Raw genomic sequence first — 18,977 nt, 5'->3', positions numbered from 1 at the left:
AAAACCTTTGGATATTAATTCATATACTTTTTCACAAGACAATTATTTTTGTTCTTAAATTTGTTTTTATCATAGAAAAAGCAGGAAAACATCTCTATTTTAAGTGAACCAATGTTCATGCCTTGAGATGTAAAAAAAAAAAAAAAGTGAGAGACAATTTTGTAGTTGCCTTTGTTAAATTCTGGTCACTGGAGAATAGCAGTATCAAGCTGTATTCCCTGTTCACATATTTTACTGTTATATTATTTCAAATGTTACTAGAAGTTCTGTTAATCAGATAACAAGACTCTAAAGAAGAAAAAATCAGTTACTCTCCTGGTTTTCTTCTCTAAGAAAAATTTCCAAAAGAAATAGTCTTCTTTTTATGAACGGTATTTTTGCACATTTCTTTTTCCTACTGGTAGTTTATTCGAACAGAACTAGATAAATTTCTGACAATGAAAATATATTTTTCACTTACATTTTCTAGTTGCTGCTATAATTTGTGGAACTATAAAATTAGCAATGCTGATATAATTTAGAATTTTAAAGGAAACACTTAACCATCAGAGTGGTTATTAAAGTAAGCAAATAAATTAATTAAACATTATTCCAGAGTTACTTTTCTGTCAAACTGGATTAATGGTACTAGAAATAACAAATATTGGGTGTTACTATAATCAATTTTAAAATTTCTTCCTTTTAAAAATCCACAGGCAAAATTGTGAATTTTCAAATGTATATGTAGAGTTCGGAAAACCAGATGTATTCTTCCATGTTCTTTTCTTAGCCTGAAATATTTCTTTCGTTGATTTACTAATTCATTAAAAGCTTCACTGATTCACTCATCTGTTCTTCTTTCATCACTTTCACATTGCTATGTGTAGGTCAGTTTGCCTGAGTTCTAGGTCTAAATACTCACCTGTCTACTCAATAGCTTCATAAATATTTTCTAGGTACTTCAGAATCAACATTTCCCAAATTAAATTTTAAACTCATAATTTTCATTCACAGTGCCCCTACACTCCCTCCAAGGGGAGGAAAAAATCCTGCTCCAGTGTTTCCTCGGGGAATCCTCAGGAATTCCTCAGTGAATCCCCATTATCCAGGTGTAAAAACCAGATACCTGGAAAATGTTTTGATAAAAACATCTCTGAAAATTTCTCTTCCCTGTATCTACTCTTCTATCAGTCTGGTCTCCATACTATAGCCAGAGTGATCTGCATGAAACATGAATCTGATCTCTTCTACTTAAAACCCTACAGTGGCTTCTCACTGCAACCAGAGCAGAGATGAGCCTCCTACACCTGTTCTGTTCTCACAGGATTTGGTCCCTGCCACCTCCCTGGTTGCAATTCAAGTCAGTATTTAACCCAGTCAGTATGATTTCCTTTCATGGTCTTGAAATTCTCTCTTCTACCTCCATGCCTCTTTCTCTCCTAAGTGATTATTTATCTCTTCTCTTCCACTGTCCTGTAGTTACTTCTTAACTTTCAATTCAAATGTCACCTCTTCAGGGATGCCTTCTGTGGCCTCATGATGGTGTCAATCTCACTTTTAAATGCTCTCTGGGATGAATACCTGTTAACATGTATCACACATACTAGACTTTTCAGCACCAGAGAACACAGACTCCATCTTAAATGCCCAGTATTTTGTCCCTGGCACCTGTCATGTGCCTGATACATATAGGAAGTGTGCTTTAAGTACATTTTTAATGACTTTGATTGAACTAACATTTATGAGGCACCAGCATGTGGCTGCTTTTCAACATTCAGATGCTTACAAAGTAAGTAAAGTATTTGTTAATAATTAAATGGGGTGGGGAGAATAACATATTAAGTTCTGCTAAAAGACTAATTAGAAAATCCCTTGGGAATTAAGTTTATTTTGAATGAAGTTGATCATATAAAAGAAATTCAATAAAGTATTCCAATATTTGTTGGTGGCTCTTACAACAGACTGATGTATGCTACTTTTTTCTTCCTAATATAAATGTCTTTCAGAAATCCCATCATTGTGTCTTATTAACTTCCTTCTCCCAATGCACTGTTTATGAAGTTATCAAAATATCTTTATATCTGTATCTTACTTCTCTCATTTTCCTTGAGAGTAGGGAGCACGTCTAAACAAGGCCTTTTGCAAAGAAGGCATTCAAAACATGGGTCTTGACAGATTTAATCTGTGAGACACAAAGAGGCTTTACAAATTATAAATAAAGTGAGAAACTTCACCAGGTGAGATATATCATAAAAGCAAAAATACAGAAATTAACAACACTTGTTTCTATTAGGATAGGTACTTACGTTTGATATGAAAATCAAACTTTGATATGAAAAATACTTTCCTTTCCTTCACATAATAAATGTTTGAGAAAAAGTAAGTCTTAATTTATAATATGGCACCATGTAATTTTTTTAAAACGGTAAATACCTAAATGACATGCCAAATATGTTTTCATTTGGTTATAAAGAGGTTTATAGATTACTTGTATATCATCTCATATGGTTATGTCCTGCCTGGGGTTTTTAAAGATCTTAAGTAATGAATACAATTATTTTAATGTTATTCCTTCATTAATTTATATAGGTAAATAGAAGACTAATTTTAAAGAGGCAAATGGGAATTTTATGATCAAAGGGAGAAATATTACTCAATGGGAATTAAAATTACTTGTTGCATGCTTTCTATCTTAAATGTACAGAACCAAGTACCCTGGCACTGTTCTAGCCATGGCATTCACTTTCTTACAAGTTTACATAATGAATGGGTTGAGGGCAGATAAGAGAGAAAGGGGCTAAATGAAATATGTGCTTCCTGAGCACTCTAATAAATAATAATACATCTGTTGTTTACTGTCAATTATTTCAAAGAACACATTAAAAATTAATACTTTGTCATGTTATAAACTACTGCTGCTTTCTTAAGCCCTGACCATTGTCTGAGCTAGGGCAGAGTCAATATAATAAATAAGTACTGTTAGATGAAAAATGAATTGAAATAGGATACTATTCAGCTTCTCTGACCCTTGGAGAATGACAGTATTCTGAAAAGAGCACTGACGCTGTCACATTATAAGCCTGGATGATCATATTCAAACAATTCAAAAAATGCCCAAAGCATCCCAAAGCCTTCACACTAACTTGTGACAGAAAAAGAACTTTGCACTGTATGCATAACGCATATGGGTTTGTATGAGATACAATTATTTCTGTTTCCATTTGTGCATTATAGAGAAATCAATTGGTAAAAATTAAAAATGGAAAATTAACATTTATGGATGAAATAACTTATAACTACTGTTCTATAAAGTCCTTAGTCATCTAACAGCAATCAATCAATACTTCAGAATTATTTGATTTATTCATAGATTTATCGATTCATTATGTTGATGTTTATTAAACTACTACTATATGAAAACTGCCCACTGGAAAACGTTCACAGAAAATTTGCACTACTTCTTTCCCCACAAAAAGCAAATCAAACTGTGTAATAAAAGAAGTTCAGCATTAAAAGGTTAATTTAAGAGCACATAAGCATATTATAAAACATGTTTTTGTTCTATAATAAAAATATCTGTCCATAAGAAGTAAAAATAGGCACACCAGACCACAAACAGTAACCAAAGTTATTTTATACAAGAATTTCTTATGGTATTGCTATGTTTCCCCACCCTAATCTCATGTTGAATTACATAATTCCCAATGTTGTGGGCGTGGGAGGGGGACCTGGTGGGAGGTGATTGGATCATGGGGGTGGTTTTCCCCATGCTGTTCTTGTTATAGTGAGTTCTCAAGAGATTTGATGGTTTAAAAGTATGTCTGTCTCTGTCTCTGTCTCTCCCTCTCCCTCTAAGTTGTAGTCCCCCTAAGATGCTGTGGGGAGTGGAGAGCCTTCAGATACTCCTTTGCTACTTTAGTAGCCTTGCTTTCTCTAACTTGAATCAGTATAATCAACCTTATTTTAAATCCTGATATAAAATCATCCTGATTTTATACTGGAAGAAACGAAGCACAGTAAGTAACTTCATTCACTCATTCAACAAATTTCTGTTGAGCACTGACTAGAAGCTCTGTATTGAGGACTAAGTAATGGACAAAATAAAGTCAATGTCCTCATGGAACTTACAGTCTAGTTGGAGGAGAAAAGCAATAAAAAGGAAACCAGTTATTTTATATATGTATCTATATAAATATAAGCATATGCATATACACACAAATATATATGTACATACATGTGTATGTTTATATAAATAAAATAAACATAGGTGATAGTAAGGACTATCACAAAAAATAAAACAGGTTAAGGGTTACAGGGAATTCCCCGGTGGGGAGGAGAGGACATCTAAAATCACACAGCTAAATTGTTGAAAACCTACGATTCATGCACAGAGCATTCCAGTTTAAATCAGTGGTCTTAGCCACTATGCTGAAGCTGCTAACTGCTCTGCAAATGCTTATACTTAATGGATATCAGGGTTGGCAATGTGGATGGAAACAGTCCAGACTGGCACAGAACACTTTAAAAGAGAAGCCTGGGACTGAAAAGGATTTCTTGTAGTGCTTTTGTATCTAATAAAATGATGAACATATTTTAAAACAATAATTGTGCTAAGAACCCAGTAATTTTTAAAATTGAGAGTCAATGTCCAGCAAATGGTACAGGTTAGAGTTCTCCAGTTCTGCATGTTGACTGCTCCAATCCTGCATTGGAGGCCAGGGAGTAGGAGACAATTTGCAAGCTAGAAGGTCAAACTTGTTTCTGTGCCATCTATGTTCTGATGAATTTCCCAGAATTTGATTAAGACTAACTAGAAAAAGTGAGTAACTTTATCATAATCAGGTTTGACTTGAGAACATGAATTCTCAAATCAATGGTTGAACCAATGGTCTTGTACTGAGATTGATCTCCTGCCTGTTGGATGGACTTGGTATGAGCTACAATTTAAGGAGACTGAACGGACCAACTAGCAGTCCCTATAACATGAAATGTGAGGGAGTGAATCATCCCAGGAAAATACAGAGATAGGATGTATAAAAGAGTCTCTTCTCCGTACAACAAGCCTTTCTCTAAATCAGTATTTATTAGTTTTAAGTTTTGCTTCATAAGAGAGCTATCCATATGGCTGACCATCTTCACAAAAGGGAAGAAAATGATAAATATATCTAATACATAGTTTAATTCTTTTGCTTTACTTCACAGGTTTTGTCATCAGCTCAGAATAGGCCTGAATCTTCCTCTTACTAGCTGTGTGACATTAGAAGAGTTACTTATCCTTTTGTGGCTCAATCTATTCTATTATAAAATGTAGATTAAATAGTACGAATCTCATAGAAATATAAGGGTTAAATGAGAATATGAATATACTTGGCAAACAGTGAGCACTCCATGAGTGCATGACAGCCATCTTTTGAAGGCTTTTAGTACATGCCCCATCATCTGAGAACTATCCCCTTGCACATAAGAGACTGTCTCCTCTAGCTCTAGGTAACAGTGACCCTGCAAACTCTTTCCTCCAAAATTGGTTTCAGAGCTAAAAATAAAAATACAGCTTAATATATTCAAAATTGTAAATCAAATGTTAGAACAAGAAAATTAGTCATGAATGCTTAGTCAACTAACTGAGATTATCACATCTCTATTTTAATCCTGTGTGTTTAATTAACAGATAAGCATAAAGGGGCATTCTAAACAACAGTATATAAAAATGAAAAAAAATTTCAAGCTTTTATTAAATAGAGAAGCAATAACAAAATGCTCCTGCATTTCAGCAACTGTTCATTAAATGATAAAAACATCTTGGTTTGTCTTTCTAAAATTATATTTCACAGCCTTTAGAACCCTCTTCTGTTTTTGTTCATGATCATTACAGGGTGCAGATGTTGAATATAAGCTTAGCCATTACACCAAATACCATCTGGCCTTCTGCCTTGACTTTCCTAGGTAATCAGAAGATACCTCTGTTGTGCAAGTGAGTAGAGTAGATTCAGTGTGTGCGGGCTTAGAACCAGAGTGCTGAGATTCACATCCTGAATCTACCAATTGTTTTTTTTTTTTTTTTTTTTTAATTTATTTATTATTATTATACTTTAAGTGGTAGGGTACATGTGCATAACGTGCAGGTTTGTTACATATGTATACTTGTGCCATGTTGTTGTTGTTTTTAATATGATCTTGGACATGATACTCAAACTCCCTAACTGTGAGTTTCCTCATGTGTAAAACGGGCTTAAATAATACTACTGCTATTGTTTTGAAGGTTCATTCATTTAGCTTCCATTGCTAGGCACTGTTCCAGGCTTTTGGAATCCAATAGTGAACAATATGAATAAAAATCAATGATCTCAGGAAGCTGACATTCTCAGACATTGCACCTAAAGCCCTTAGAACAGTGTCTAGTACTCAGTGAGCCCTTAATAAATGCCAGCTGTTAGGGTTACTAATACTTGAATGAGACAGAGCAAAAAACTGGAATGACAGGAAATGTGTCAGAATGCAGTCAGCACATTTAAGACCTAGCAGTGGCCCGGTCACTAATTGTTTAGGTGACCTTCCTTTAATCTCTCTGGGCCTCTGTTACTTAAAGTGGTCTTACAGTGCCTTCAATTGAGTATATGGTAGATCACGAGTGACAGAAATGATGACGGGTTCAAATACGTCACAGAAAACATTTTATATTTATCTGTCTTTATTTTACCATTTAAATGATATGAAGGTGCACCAAAGACAAACTACTTTTTCAGTATATTCACAGTTTAGGAAAAGCTCAGACACTAGGTAATCATTTACAGTTTAAAAATAGAGGAAAAAAACCCTCAAAGATCATCGGGAAAAATGTAAATGGTCAGCAGCATACCAATCTTTTACTTAATAAAATATGAAGTCTCAAAAAAAACCATACACACTCACATAAATAAAAGCTGGAAGCAGCATCTTACATTTAACTTAAAAAGTACACATAAGTAATCCTTATTAGAAATCACTGGACAAGGCAATCTCTTCTAGAACATATAAATGAAATATAATATTATTCCCTTTCTGGCACTCTTAGCCTTCCTAAATTAGTTTTCCCAATGAAGCTTAAAAATAATATTGGTCTCATATACATTTACATGAGATTATACATTTTTTAGGGTTTTGTAAATTCAAATTAGTTTTCTTTTTCCAGTTAAAATTCATACTCTTTCAACAAGATGTCCACAATTAATTCACGCTCTCTCTTACAAAGCGTTGTAACTTTGCTTTCAATTTTTCTTCGCTGGAATCTTCTTTCTCCTTCTATTCAGTGACACACCTATCCACCAAGTCTCACTCAGAGAGTATTCTCTGCAAAGTTTCCCTGATTATTCCCATCATAGTCCCCATACTGGCAGGTCATATTAGATTCTCTTGATATTACTCCCAAAGAATTCTGTAGATTTTATCACAAAATTGACTATCTCTTTGCATTATTGTTAACTTCTGTTATATCCATCTGAGGGCAGTGACTATAATCTTCATTTTGGTAGCCCCTGGCACAGAGTAGGCAACTGCCCACAGTTGTGAAACATTGGAAAATCAATGTTTTCAATGGATAAGCAAAACTCTGACTGATTAATAAAATAAATGTGGTCGGATATACTCTAATTTGTAAAGTTGTTAGCTTACTCCATGATGAAAAAAAATCACTGTGTTAGAAGAACCAAACATGAAGAGAATCAGTATAGAGTTGAAAATTAGAAAAAGAAATATTTTACTTAACCCCTCCAAAATATATCTTTTTTGATACTGACAATGACATATGAAATTAAGAAATGTTCCCCAAACTCCCCATTGATTATGGTCTTTCACTCAAGTATATGGCAATATAAAGTGTATCCTCCTTTTACTTTCTGTAGCTATCAAAGAACAATGGCACAAAGGCAACTTTTAGAAATAAACCCGAATAAAAACAAATCTGCCAGTAAGATTCATCAAGAATAAAACCATAAATGAATGCCATTACCATTTATATCAAGTATGTCAATCCTGAATCCCCTTAACTTCAAAATCAGAATATTCTTTATAGATGACATCTAACAATCTAGTAACATACCTTTGTTACACAGACCACAAAGTTTATCAGTGTATTTCAAACAGTTAATAAAGTATAAGTAGGAAAGAAAATTTCACACTGGCCTATAGAATAGTTTTAAATAAAATGCCACTGATTAAAACTAAACCAAAATTCCAACTATACAGCAATCCTCAAGCTGTAAACAGAAACAGTTTCCACTAGAAACCTGTAGCAAGACAACTCTTCTGGAAGTTAAATGGAAATTACAACAAGAACATTTCCAAATGCAGGTCATTTCTTAATGCGGTAACCTCTTTCCATTTTATAGGTGTTGTAATTGTTTTCCTATAATGAAACACTGCTCTGCTCTTCTCATATCAAAACAACAAAACAAAGCTAAAGAATGTGTGTCCTTCAAAAGTTAAAAACACTATTTTGGGAAGAGACAATTGGAAATATTTTCAAGTGTGTACTGAGTTCCAGTGATCTCCAGTCAGTGAACAGGATAAAATTTGTAAATTCATATAAAATTTAAAGCAGGTTTAAAATTTTTGCTTGGATTTGTTGGACACAGGCTTTGTAATTCATAGACATGCACTTATTTTTGTTATGTTTTGGCATATCAAAAATGGGACTTAGAACTTTTGCTCATTACCTGAAAAACTAAAGGGAACTTTCAATCATGTTTTACATTATTTTAGTTCATTTTTGAAATACCTCATTAGAAATTTTTTCGGTGAGGAAAAACCTTTTCACTGTAGTAAATCCTATATTTTTTCTGTCATATTTCTTAGGAGCAAAAACACATAATCTATGTCTTAACTTTACATCAAGTAAAATTATATTGTAACTACTACTATTTCCAAAGAAAAAGCTGCATAGGCTGGCACATAGGAACAGGGTTCTACAGCACAATTCACTATTAGAAAAAAATCAACACAAAGAATAATTTATTTTCTCAATACAATACTATGAATTGGTGAGGTATTAAAATGAAAAAAAAAAATTATCCAAAAGAGCATTTAATGAGTCTGAAGAGGAACAAAGGACCACTAGTTGGGAGATATCATAAAATTCATCTAGCACTCATGATTAACAAAGGAAATAAGAAAGCAGATAGTTTAGAAGAATTCAATGAAAGTGATTAAAGAAAAATATTATATTGTTGCTATATTATGGCTAGTAAGGAAAAGTCATAACAAACATTTTTAAATGCCAGAAAAGTATTTATGAGAATAAAGACAAAAAGAAGATATTCTATGCCAAGGATGACAAATTGGGGTGTGTGTGTTAATACTAGTGTGTACCCTGGCAGATGTGACTAATTGATCACTGGACTCTTTACGGCTGTTCCTGGAATTCTTCTCAACGTATACAGGGAGAGTCCCTACCATTCACTAAAAGTTGGCGCTAGTGCTGAAGCCTATTTGTCAAACCCGCTCTCACTGACATTGTTCAAGATGTTCAACTGGGAAACCTTCCCAGTAGGCAAATGGCATAGGTCTATGCATAACCTGCTAGGATATGTGGTCAAGAAAGGGTTGACTTTCAAAAATTTGTGAAGACATGAAAATTCTTAAAAAGTAAAGTGGGAAAAATAACATTACAGCAGATAATATTATGATTTAGAGAGGGAAATGAATTCAAAAAAGCTAACTGCCATCTACAATGTAGAATAGTTTCAATTCTCATGACATAGACATTTACACAGTGATCCATTTTTGAAAAAAAATAATCACTATAAAAAGTAGCAAGAGATTGAAACAATGGTCCTCTCAAATGCAATGTCCCAGAAATTAAAGAATAGTTGTGGTAACTGACAAATTAAAAAAAGTTTCAGGCCGGGCGCATTGGCTCATGCCTGTAATCCCAGCACTTTGGGAGGCCGAGGTGGGCGGATCACGAGGTCAAGAGATCGAGACCACCCTGGCTAACACGGTGAAACCCCATCTCTACTAAAAATACAAAAAATTAGCCGCACGTGGTGGCGGGCGCCTGTAGTCCCAGCTACTCGGGAGGCTAAGGCAGGAGAATGGCGTGAACCCGGGAGGCGGAGGTTGCAGTGAGCCAAGATCGCGCCACTGCACTCTAGCCTGGGCAACAAAGGGAGACTCTGCCTCAAAAAAAAAAAGGTTTCAATAATGTGCATTTATTACAGTTTAAAGCCACAGCCAGTCTAATAGTATGAAATAAATCAGAGACAAAAGGAGTAATTACCAAAGAGAATTTGAAACACCTCAATACCTCAGCAATAAAAATTACACATTTTCTCCAAATGAAGAGCAAAACCTTAATGGTTACTTTTAACACAGTGTTGACCACTAATGAAATTAATGATAGTACAATTTTTATCCAGAATCAAAAGCTTTTTAAGTCAATTCTTATCATGTGATTCAATCTATAGTCATAGAAAGTAAAACAGAAATACAACGATAATGTCTTATGTTTAGTTAATTTCCAAAAAAATACATCTCCATAGAAATGAATTTTAAAATATATGCAATTGTTGAACCATATTTAAAATACAGGTCATAATTATAGTTTGAGAATAAAGCTGAACACTAAGTAAAATTTGGGTGGGGGTGGGGACATTTAAGTCAAAAATATCTATTGAGATCACATAAATGTATAGTTAAGACGATGGTAACTTTGCTTTCCTTTAATTATACATTATACAACCTCACTAGAGTGTTAAAGCAAAGCCTAGACAATGATACCCCTCAGAGAAAAGCATACTTCGGTAACAAAACCAGTTACATAAAGTGTATAACAGCTCAATCTAGCAATGAACCCTGTTCCACATTAAACAGTATTATGCACAGTTTCTGGTGCATAAAAACTGCATCAGTTCTCCACTTCATTGTGCTTATTTATACTTAGCCATATTTAGGATCTGACATGAATTCTGCAACAGATTCTAAGTTGTACTGACATTTAGCACTAAAAAACACTTCCTGCTACAAGCAACTAAAACCACAGTGTATAAAGCATTAAGACCAGGTCACTACATATAATCAGAACAAGTTTCGTAAAATCTCCTTTGAAATAACTAGTATTTATTTTCTCAATACAATGCCATGAATTAGTAGGTACTAAAATGAAAAAAAAAATTAATTCGTCCAAAAGAGCCTTAAATGAGTCTGAAATCTTTTACTTTTGACCAAATTCACTGTCATGAATTGCTGTTTTACTATTATGCTTTACCATGACTTCATATGTAATTTCTTTGGAAAATGAGAATAGACAACACATGAAACAATCTTACCTGATTACAAGGCTGTAGTTTCTTATATTACTAAATTGTAGTACATTCCATGTGACTGTTGTTCATGATTATAATAAAACAAATTCTAACTAGAAGGCAAATCACTATCTACTTAGGTACTCACTTCAAGTAAGAGGAAAAATGAGTGTTTGTATAAACTATATAAACAACAAGCAGAGGACACGTTCACACAAAATACAGAAAACAACAAGAAAAGCCGTGAGTTTCATGAAAGAAAATGAGTTCTGTATTGTAGCAAATACATCAGCTTTCCAACATTCTATTAATAAAACCAAAAATTGCTTTAAAAATGTTCTCCTTACCTGTGTATACAGTTTTTACTCTCGAGATACAACATACCAGCAGCAGCGTCTAATGAAAATTTCACTAACTGTTTGAGTTTTAGTTCATCCTTCTTCCTTCTCAGAAAGGTGAGGAAATCACCTCCTAGAGGAATTGACAGATGAACAATGAGACAAAGTTATGATGAAAGTAACATTTATCATCTATTTGGATCTATTAGGAATATTTGACAGAGCAAAATGCATTACACATTTGGCCATGCTTTTTGCCCAATTTGTTTGAGGTGAGGATAACAGAAAACATGAAAAGAAGATATCATATTAGAAAACAGACACCATAATCTCTTCTAGATACAGTTTAAGTACTTTAAGTGTTTCATACTGTACATTATCCAGGTCATAATAACACTCAAAAATCATACTTTTTCCTTTATCACTATTTTTACCAATTTGCTTCATTAATATCTATGGAATTTGATTTTCTCTAATGCCACATGAAAACTATATTATTATGAGTCAAATATGAGTATGTAAAAAGTAAATTATATTGGATTAGCTATTAGATTCAGCGATTGCTTAAAAAATTAGACTATTAACACCAACATAACTGATAGCAATGTCCAGAGAGAAAAAGAAAAATGCTATGATTTTGGCCTGATTTACTCACTGACCCAGATTGCATTTTTATGCATCAAATAAATTCCAGTGAAGTCTTAGAAAAACTTCTTAAACCTTTATGGTCCAAGACATACATAACATGAGCCAAGTAGTAATTTGAAGTTTACTAGTAGCTACATTTTTTTAAAGTTTTAAATGTGCAAATTATTTTAATAATATAGTTTTCTTGAATCTAATATATCCAAAACATATATGAAAATTATAGTTGAGATATTTTACATTTTAAAATCACAATCTTTGAAATATGATATTTACATTTATGGTACATCTCAATTTAGATGTAAATTTCATCTGAAATATTTGATCTATATTTAGATTTCATTAAATTTACAGCTGAAAAGTAGATTCACATACCCAAGATATTCCAAACATGCTTAAAATTTTCCAATAACTGAATATCAGTATTTTAATTTAAATCAATTAAAATGAAATGAAATTTAAAATTCAGTTTTTTAGAAGCAATAGCCACATTTTAAGCGCTCAAGAGCCTCATATGGTCAGTGACTACCATACTGAATAATGCAACCATAAAACTTTGCATTCATTTTTAATATAACATTAAAAGCTTAGACTTATTTTTCTTTTTAGTTACTTTATAGTTTGTTGCACTACTAAAAAAGAGTTAAAGTACATTAAAATACATGTTCTCCAAAAACAATCTTTCCCACTTTCTCTATTAGGCCCCCAGATATTAAACCAGAATTTTAAAAGAGGGATTAGCATTTTATTTGTCATTTCGAGACTATTTTGTTCTTTTACTTTCTTCATCAGGGATCTATGCTTTCTTAACTAGAAAAGCTATAGAGGTGAAGACTTAATGGCTTTTTCCTTAATGAGAATACCTAGAAAATAAACATCTGCCTAACTCTCCTTTAAATATTCTCTTCTTTTCTAACCTTTTCTCTTATTCACAGTTTAAGTATTATACAAATTTAGGTGAGCCATTAACAAAATCAAATAAGCTATGCTTTAAACATAAACTTAATGGTGTCAATTTTTTTCTGTTATTTTTAAGTGAATACCAAATATATTAAATTACCAGGATGATGATTGAAATAGTTTCTATCAAGCTTTACTTAAAAATCAGAACAAAACCTGATTTCAATAGTGAAAAGTAAAATTCCACTAATTTATCAACTTTAATAGATACTAAAATGCTTATTAAAATAGACTTGAAATTAATATTTAGTTCAAGCTATTACTTGAACCAATATTCACATATTAATTATTTTGTTAGATATATGTACCTGTTTTAGAAAACATGTACCTTCTGGTTTTGAAACCACATAGTATTCTGTCTGAGCTATAGAATAACTTTTAAATGAAATAATCTTTTCTGCAATTTAATTTAAAAGCAGCATATGACATACATAACTCCAGTGCTGTTCTGTAGAATCCTGATACTTTTTTTCCAGTTATCACTTTATCATCTGCCTCTTAAAAATTTACTTCTTGATATAATACTCTTTGTACTCCCAACCCACATTTGTTATTCAACAAATTATTTAACAAACTATTATTCAACAGATTACCAAATATTGTTTAATGCATAATATATGAATAAACAAAGACAAACACTACACTTAAATAGCGTTAAATAATGAATGAAAAGTGATGTCCAGCAAATAAAAGTACTAGGAAGGTAGAGCGATATACAACTCTTTCCAAATACTGTAACACAGTCAAAAATACAGAAGGGGTTTCTGATTGTTCTGTAGTTAATCCAACAATATTTCTGCCTTAGAACAATTTCCTGCTTAAAGTCATTAAATCTAGGAAAGGAAATTTTCAATTTATTTCCAATTTATAGTTATTTAAGCCACAGGCATAGTAATACTAAGGGAAGGAACACAGTTCCACCATTCCACAAGCCTAGTCAGCTTCTTGCAGAAAACTAGAGGGAAGCAAGGACCTCAATAAAAATTAAATAATTATGAATCATTATTGAAAGCCCAAGCCTTCTGCATGTACAAGTATTAAGATCCCTGAAGCAAGAAATAAACTCCCCAGGAGGCAGAATATGGGACTAAAGTTAGGATACCCAGAAAATAACTCAGACGGGGCCAGAGATATTCCCTTAACCACAATACTCGATTATTACCATTAAGTGATAAACTGAAGACTGATATCAGATGATATAGTCTTCAGTGTTCACTGTGAAGTTATTTTAGAAGGCAGAGCCTGTCCCTTTCAACTTGTTCTTTTGTCATTTGCATTAAGTGCCAATATAAAAACCTCTCTTAGAATTTGTGATATATGCAATATTCATACATGCAGCACACACGTATATATGCATATGGATACATACAGCATACGGTATCCTACCTGACCACTGCAATAAGGATCTTGGTTCTCAAAGTGGGCAAAAAAAGATAACTCACGCCCCTTTTGTAATTCTGCTTATCAAGACTTTAATGTGGGTGTGCTGCACATTAAACCAAAATGGGATACATTATTTCCTAGAATTCTGTAACAATGATAAATTTCTAAGACAATACTTGCAATGTTTTTAATAGTCAGCTTATGGTTTACTAGGGAGATAGCATGACTTGCTGAAAAGACATGGACACCTAAGTCAGATGGACCTAGGTCTGATTAACCATGTGGCCTTGGATAATTGTTTAATCTTTCTAAACTTCTAGAAAACACAGATTTAATACCATTTATTTCTCAAGACAGCTTTGAAGACTAAAATGTATTTAAAGTATCAAGCATGTGCCTAGCACATAGTACACACAATAAACACTATTACTACTTATTATACTTTATATATTAATTATATATTTATATATTATATGTCTATATACTGTTATAAATACTATTTAGTATTTATACTATTACTATTATTGTTGCTGTTATTTTGTAAAAAAACAAATGAGAAAGGGTTGTAGTAGGGACTCAGTGTTTGCTGTATAACATCTATTTTCCCTGATTCATCCCAATTTCCCTCATGGGACTGCCTCTCTACCATTTTGGAGGGCATTAACCTAACCCTCAATAATAAGGGTGATGCTAGACTGGCTTAGCCCAGTCGACGAAATCTCTTCCCTAACTCAAGTGATTGGTTCAGGAATAGGCACAAATCTTAAGAAGATTAAATAACACTGAGAGGCAAAGATGCTTGAAGAGTGAAAAAATTTTTTGAGAGAAGTGCCAAGAAAGAAGTACAACTAGACATAAACATGACATCACATAATATCGTGAAGACTGGCAGCCTTAGGATGAAAGCATCCTAAGATGCATTCACAGAAAGCAGAAAAGAGTGAAGAAAAGATACTAGCCATTGGTGACAAGCCTGAGCCACTGAATCACATACTGCCTGTAGTGTGACTTCCCTCTAAATTTGTCAATTAACTGAATAAACTCTATAGTATAGAGTTTTTTTTATACATCTTCTGTACTAGCAATTTGAAGATATCTAATGGATAAGATGACATCTGTATCAGAAGGTCACTTTGAGGATTAAAAAGATAATATATATTAAATGTCTGAAACAAGTAGGGAAAACAATACATAGAAGTGTTTATTACCATTTGCAGCCAACCTTTAATGAGAGAATAGCTGGCTATTATTTTCAACAGCTGTTTCTCAAAGATTTCTGTTACTCTGTGCTATGAAAATTTGATCTTACCTGTTCTTTCAGTATTTATGGGGCTCAGAGGAACTGATCACACTAAACATAAACTCAGTGAGACTATGCAACAAGAATATTAATTTATAATTTGTAATTGGAGAAAAGGGATCATCAGGGCAATGCCACTAACGACTTCTTATCATTGAATCACAGGATCTTAATTTATCCTCAACGAACTTCAGAGTTTATTCAATTAAGATATATCAGTTCCCCAGTGATTTATAAAATGTATAATTAATTACCCTTGTTTTTAGGAAACCAATTTGTTTCCTGAGAAGTTCGTTTGGTTTAGCTACTTTAAATTATTCGTTAAAAAAAAAGGCTAGTAATCAAGGCAAATACTAAATCATAGAGAACTATTTTTGGAGCTCCATTTATGTCATTATTCAGAATTCTTATTTTTAAAATGTTTTGGTTTTTAACCAAAAGTGATGAGAATTATGGCTGTTAGCCAGCCCATCAGAAATGGGGGGGGGGAATCGATATGACAAATATAAACAATGAATGCTGATGTAAACTGCACCCCATGAAACACAGAATAGATTTCATACACTAGGATATAAACCCAAACAAGTTCCTGAAAAGAAGAGGACCAATGCAAACACTAAAGCAGAGGATACTGGCTGCTACATATAGGGTATATTTATGAGAGATGGGCTGCACAGAAAGGAAGATCAGCTGGGAGAGGGTTCTAGTTGCTGAGTGGGGTGATGAGGGCTTCTAACAAGAACAAACCATAGAAACAAACTAAAACATTAGGTCTGAAAAGACTCAGTAATAAGCTAGAATTGGTTCAGTTTGTGGGGAAAGATGAGGAAGATTAAATACTAAAAATCAGAAAATGACTCCAAAAACATACTGGCTTTCCTGATTCCTTTTCCTTCTTAAAAAAGTACTTCCTGAACAGCTTGCTACCCAAGTAACAGAATTCAGCTAGACCAAATGCAGAGCTGAATGTGTGGGTTTCCTAATTTGGTCTAATAAATAGCATCAGTCTTTTCAGATGAGGTTCCTCGATGGTCATGTTCTGCTAACACTAGAATAGCATGAACTTTTTGCATTTTTCCTTGGCAGGTGATTTTTGAGAATATAACCCAATAGCAGTTATGGTAACAGTTCTGTAAAATAAAAGAGTACATTTTACTGTATTTTTAATTTGCCTGTTCAAGAAGCAACAGCTATACTCTTGCCAGACATGATGTAAACTGCCAGGAGAGATGCCATAGTCAACTTTGGCAAACACTCAGAATGTTTGCATTAGAAGGGACTTTGGAGATAATCTAATCCAGCCTCTTCATATTTATAGATGAGGGAACTGAATTTATTTGACTTAAATTTTTAAGGCGGTGATTTTAGTGATATTACTGAAATTCTAAGGCAGATGTCGCAAACCATGGTCTTGAGCCAAATCCAGCCTATTGCCTGATTCTGTGAATAAAGTTTTATTGGAAAACAACCACACTAATTCCTTTACATATTGTCTATTGCTGCTTTCATGGTATAAGGGCAGAGTTGTGATGGCCTGGAGTTGTGGGCCCGCCTGTATGGCCCACAAAACCTAAACATTTTACTATCTGGCCCTTTATCAAAAAAGTTTGTCAACCACTGTTCTAAGGTACAGATAGAGTAGTAACTCTTATATGAAATGACTTGGACCAGAAGTGTTTCAGATTTTGGAATATTTGCATTACAGTGATTGGTCGAGCATTCCAAATGTGAAAATCTGAAATGCTCCAGTGAGCATTTCCTTTGAGAATCATGTTGGCTCTCAAAAAGATTTAGATTTTGAGGAGCATTTTGAATTTCAGATTTGGGATGCTAAACCTGTATTACTCCAGTATTCCATATAACTAGCTGTAGTTTCTTTCACTGAAATGATGCTTATGATTGTTTTGTCTATTTTCAACCAATATTTTACTTTTCACTGTTTTTGTAGCACCAGAGTTCAATAGTACTGTTATTTCTTAATTCTCAAAAAAAAAAAAAAAAAAGCTGGAAAGGTGGATTTACCAATTAATTTTTTATGTCTGGAGGCTGATACACAAATTTACACACAAATACACACACACATTGACACCCTAAGTCCTCTGACACCCTCCCCATCCACAATCCACTGTTTGCCCCCAAGGCAAAGAAGTTCGACTGTCTCTCTCCCTACTTTGATGCTAAATTACTCACTTTTGCATTTTTGGCTTCTTATCCCTCTCAAAGTTGCCTTTGTTATACAGTGTAAAAGCAAGAATGAACAAAAAAGGAAAGTCAGATGTGTAAGATTTTGGCTCTAAACCCTCCAGGATACCCTTCAAACACTTACAATGGTATTTTTTTTAAACAAAAAGAAAAATCAATGGAATACTCATTTTGATACCTATCTGCTACAGGAAAACCTGCAGAGAAAAAAAGAAGGCATCAATTCAAGCTTCCTTACATTTTAAAAAGAGTTGTGAGATAAAATGACATCCACAGAGACATTCACATTTAATAAGGGTAAAATATTTACACATGTCAACAATATTTTCTGAAACTGAATGTATCATAACCTAGATATTTTAGGGATATTAAGGCCCCCAAAACAATGATATCAGCGGATGTCATACAGTCTTATTATTTAAATATTAAAAACAGAAAATGTCATACAACCTTACTATTTAAATAATTAAAAATTAAATTTTCATATTTATGAGAATTTGTTGGTCATAGTCAGAATTTACATGATGTAAAGGCTTTGATCAGAAATACATTTACCAATTATAAAACTGCTTCTATCAGATTACAAAAATATTACATTAAAATAATACTTGTAAAGAACACATTGCAGCAAGAGTTGGGAATGTCTGTATTTTTAAAAAGGCTGAATAAACATGAGTCTTCTTTCTCACTTTTTTTTTTTTTTTTTTTTTGGAGATGGAGTCTTGCTCTGTCACCCAGGCTGGAGTGCAGTGGCGCAATCTCGGCTCACTGCAAGCTCCGCCTCCTGGGTTCACGCCATCTCCGGCCTCAGCCTCCCCGGTAACTGGGACTACAGGTCCCACCACGCCCGGCTAATTTTTTGTATTTTTAGTAGAGGTGGGGTTTCACCGTGTT

The 18,977-nt window shown here is 33.4% G+C and overlaps 1 protein-coding gene across 11 annotated transcripts in view; it reads right to left on the bottom strand.

Moving 5' to 3' along the window:
• Positions 1-18,977, bottom strand: part of FER (FER tyrosine kinase) — a 439,449-nt gene that overhangs the window by 94,775 nt on the left and 325,697 nt on the right. For 10 of the 11 annotated variants that reach the window (XM_015451752.3, XM_073994008.1, XM_065545841.2 and 7 more), the window contains one exon: positions 11,603-11,726. The exons of the other annotated variant lie outside the window; for it this stretch is intronic. In XM_015451752.3, coding sequence (XP_015307238.1) covers positions 11,603-11,726 — 124 coding nt within the window. The remainder of the gene's footprint in view (positions 1-11,602; positions 11,727-18,977) is intronic. 11 annotated transcript variants of the gene reach the window in all.

The sequence above is a fragment of the Macaca fascicularis genome, chromosome 6 (assembly GCF_037993035.2).
Source record: "Macaca fascicularis isolate 582-1 chromosome 6, T2T-MFA8v1.1".
NCBI lineage: Eukaryota > Metazoa > Chordata > Mammalia > Primates > Cercopithecidae > Macaca > Macaca fascicularis.
This window is presented reverse-complemented; position numbering and strand designations above follow the sequence as displayed.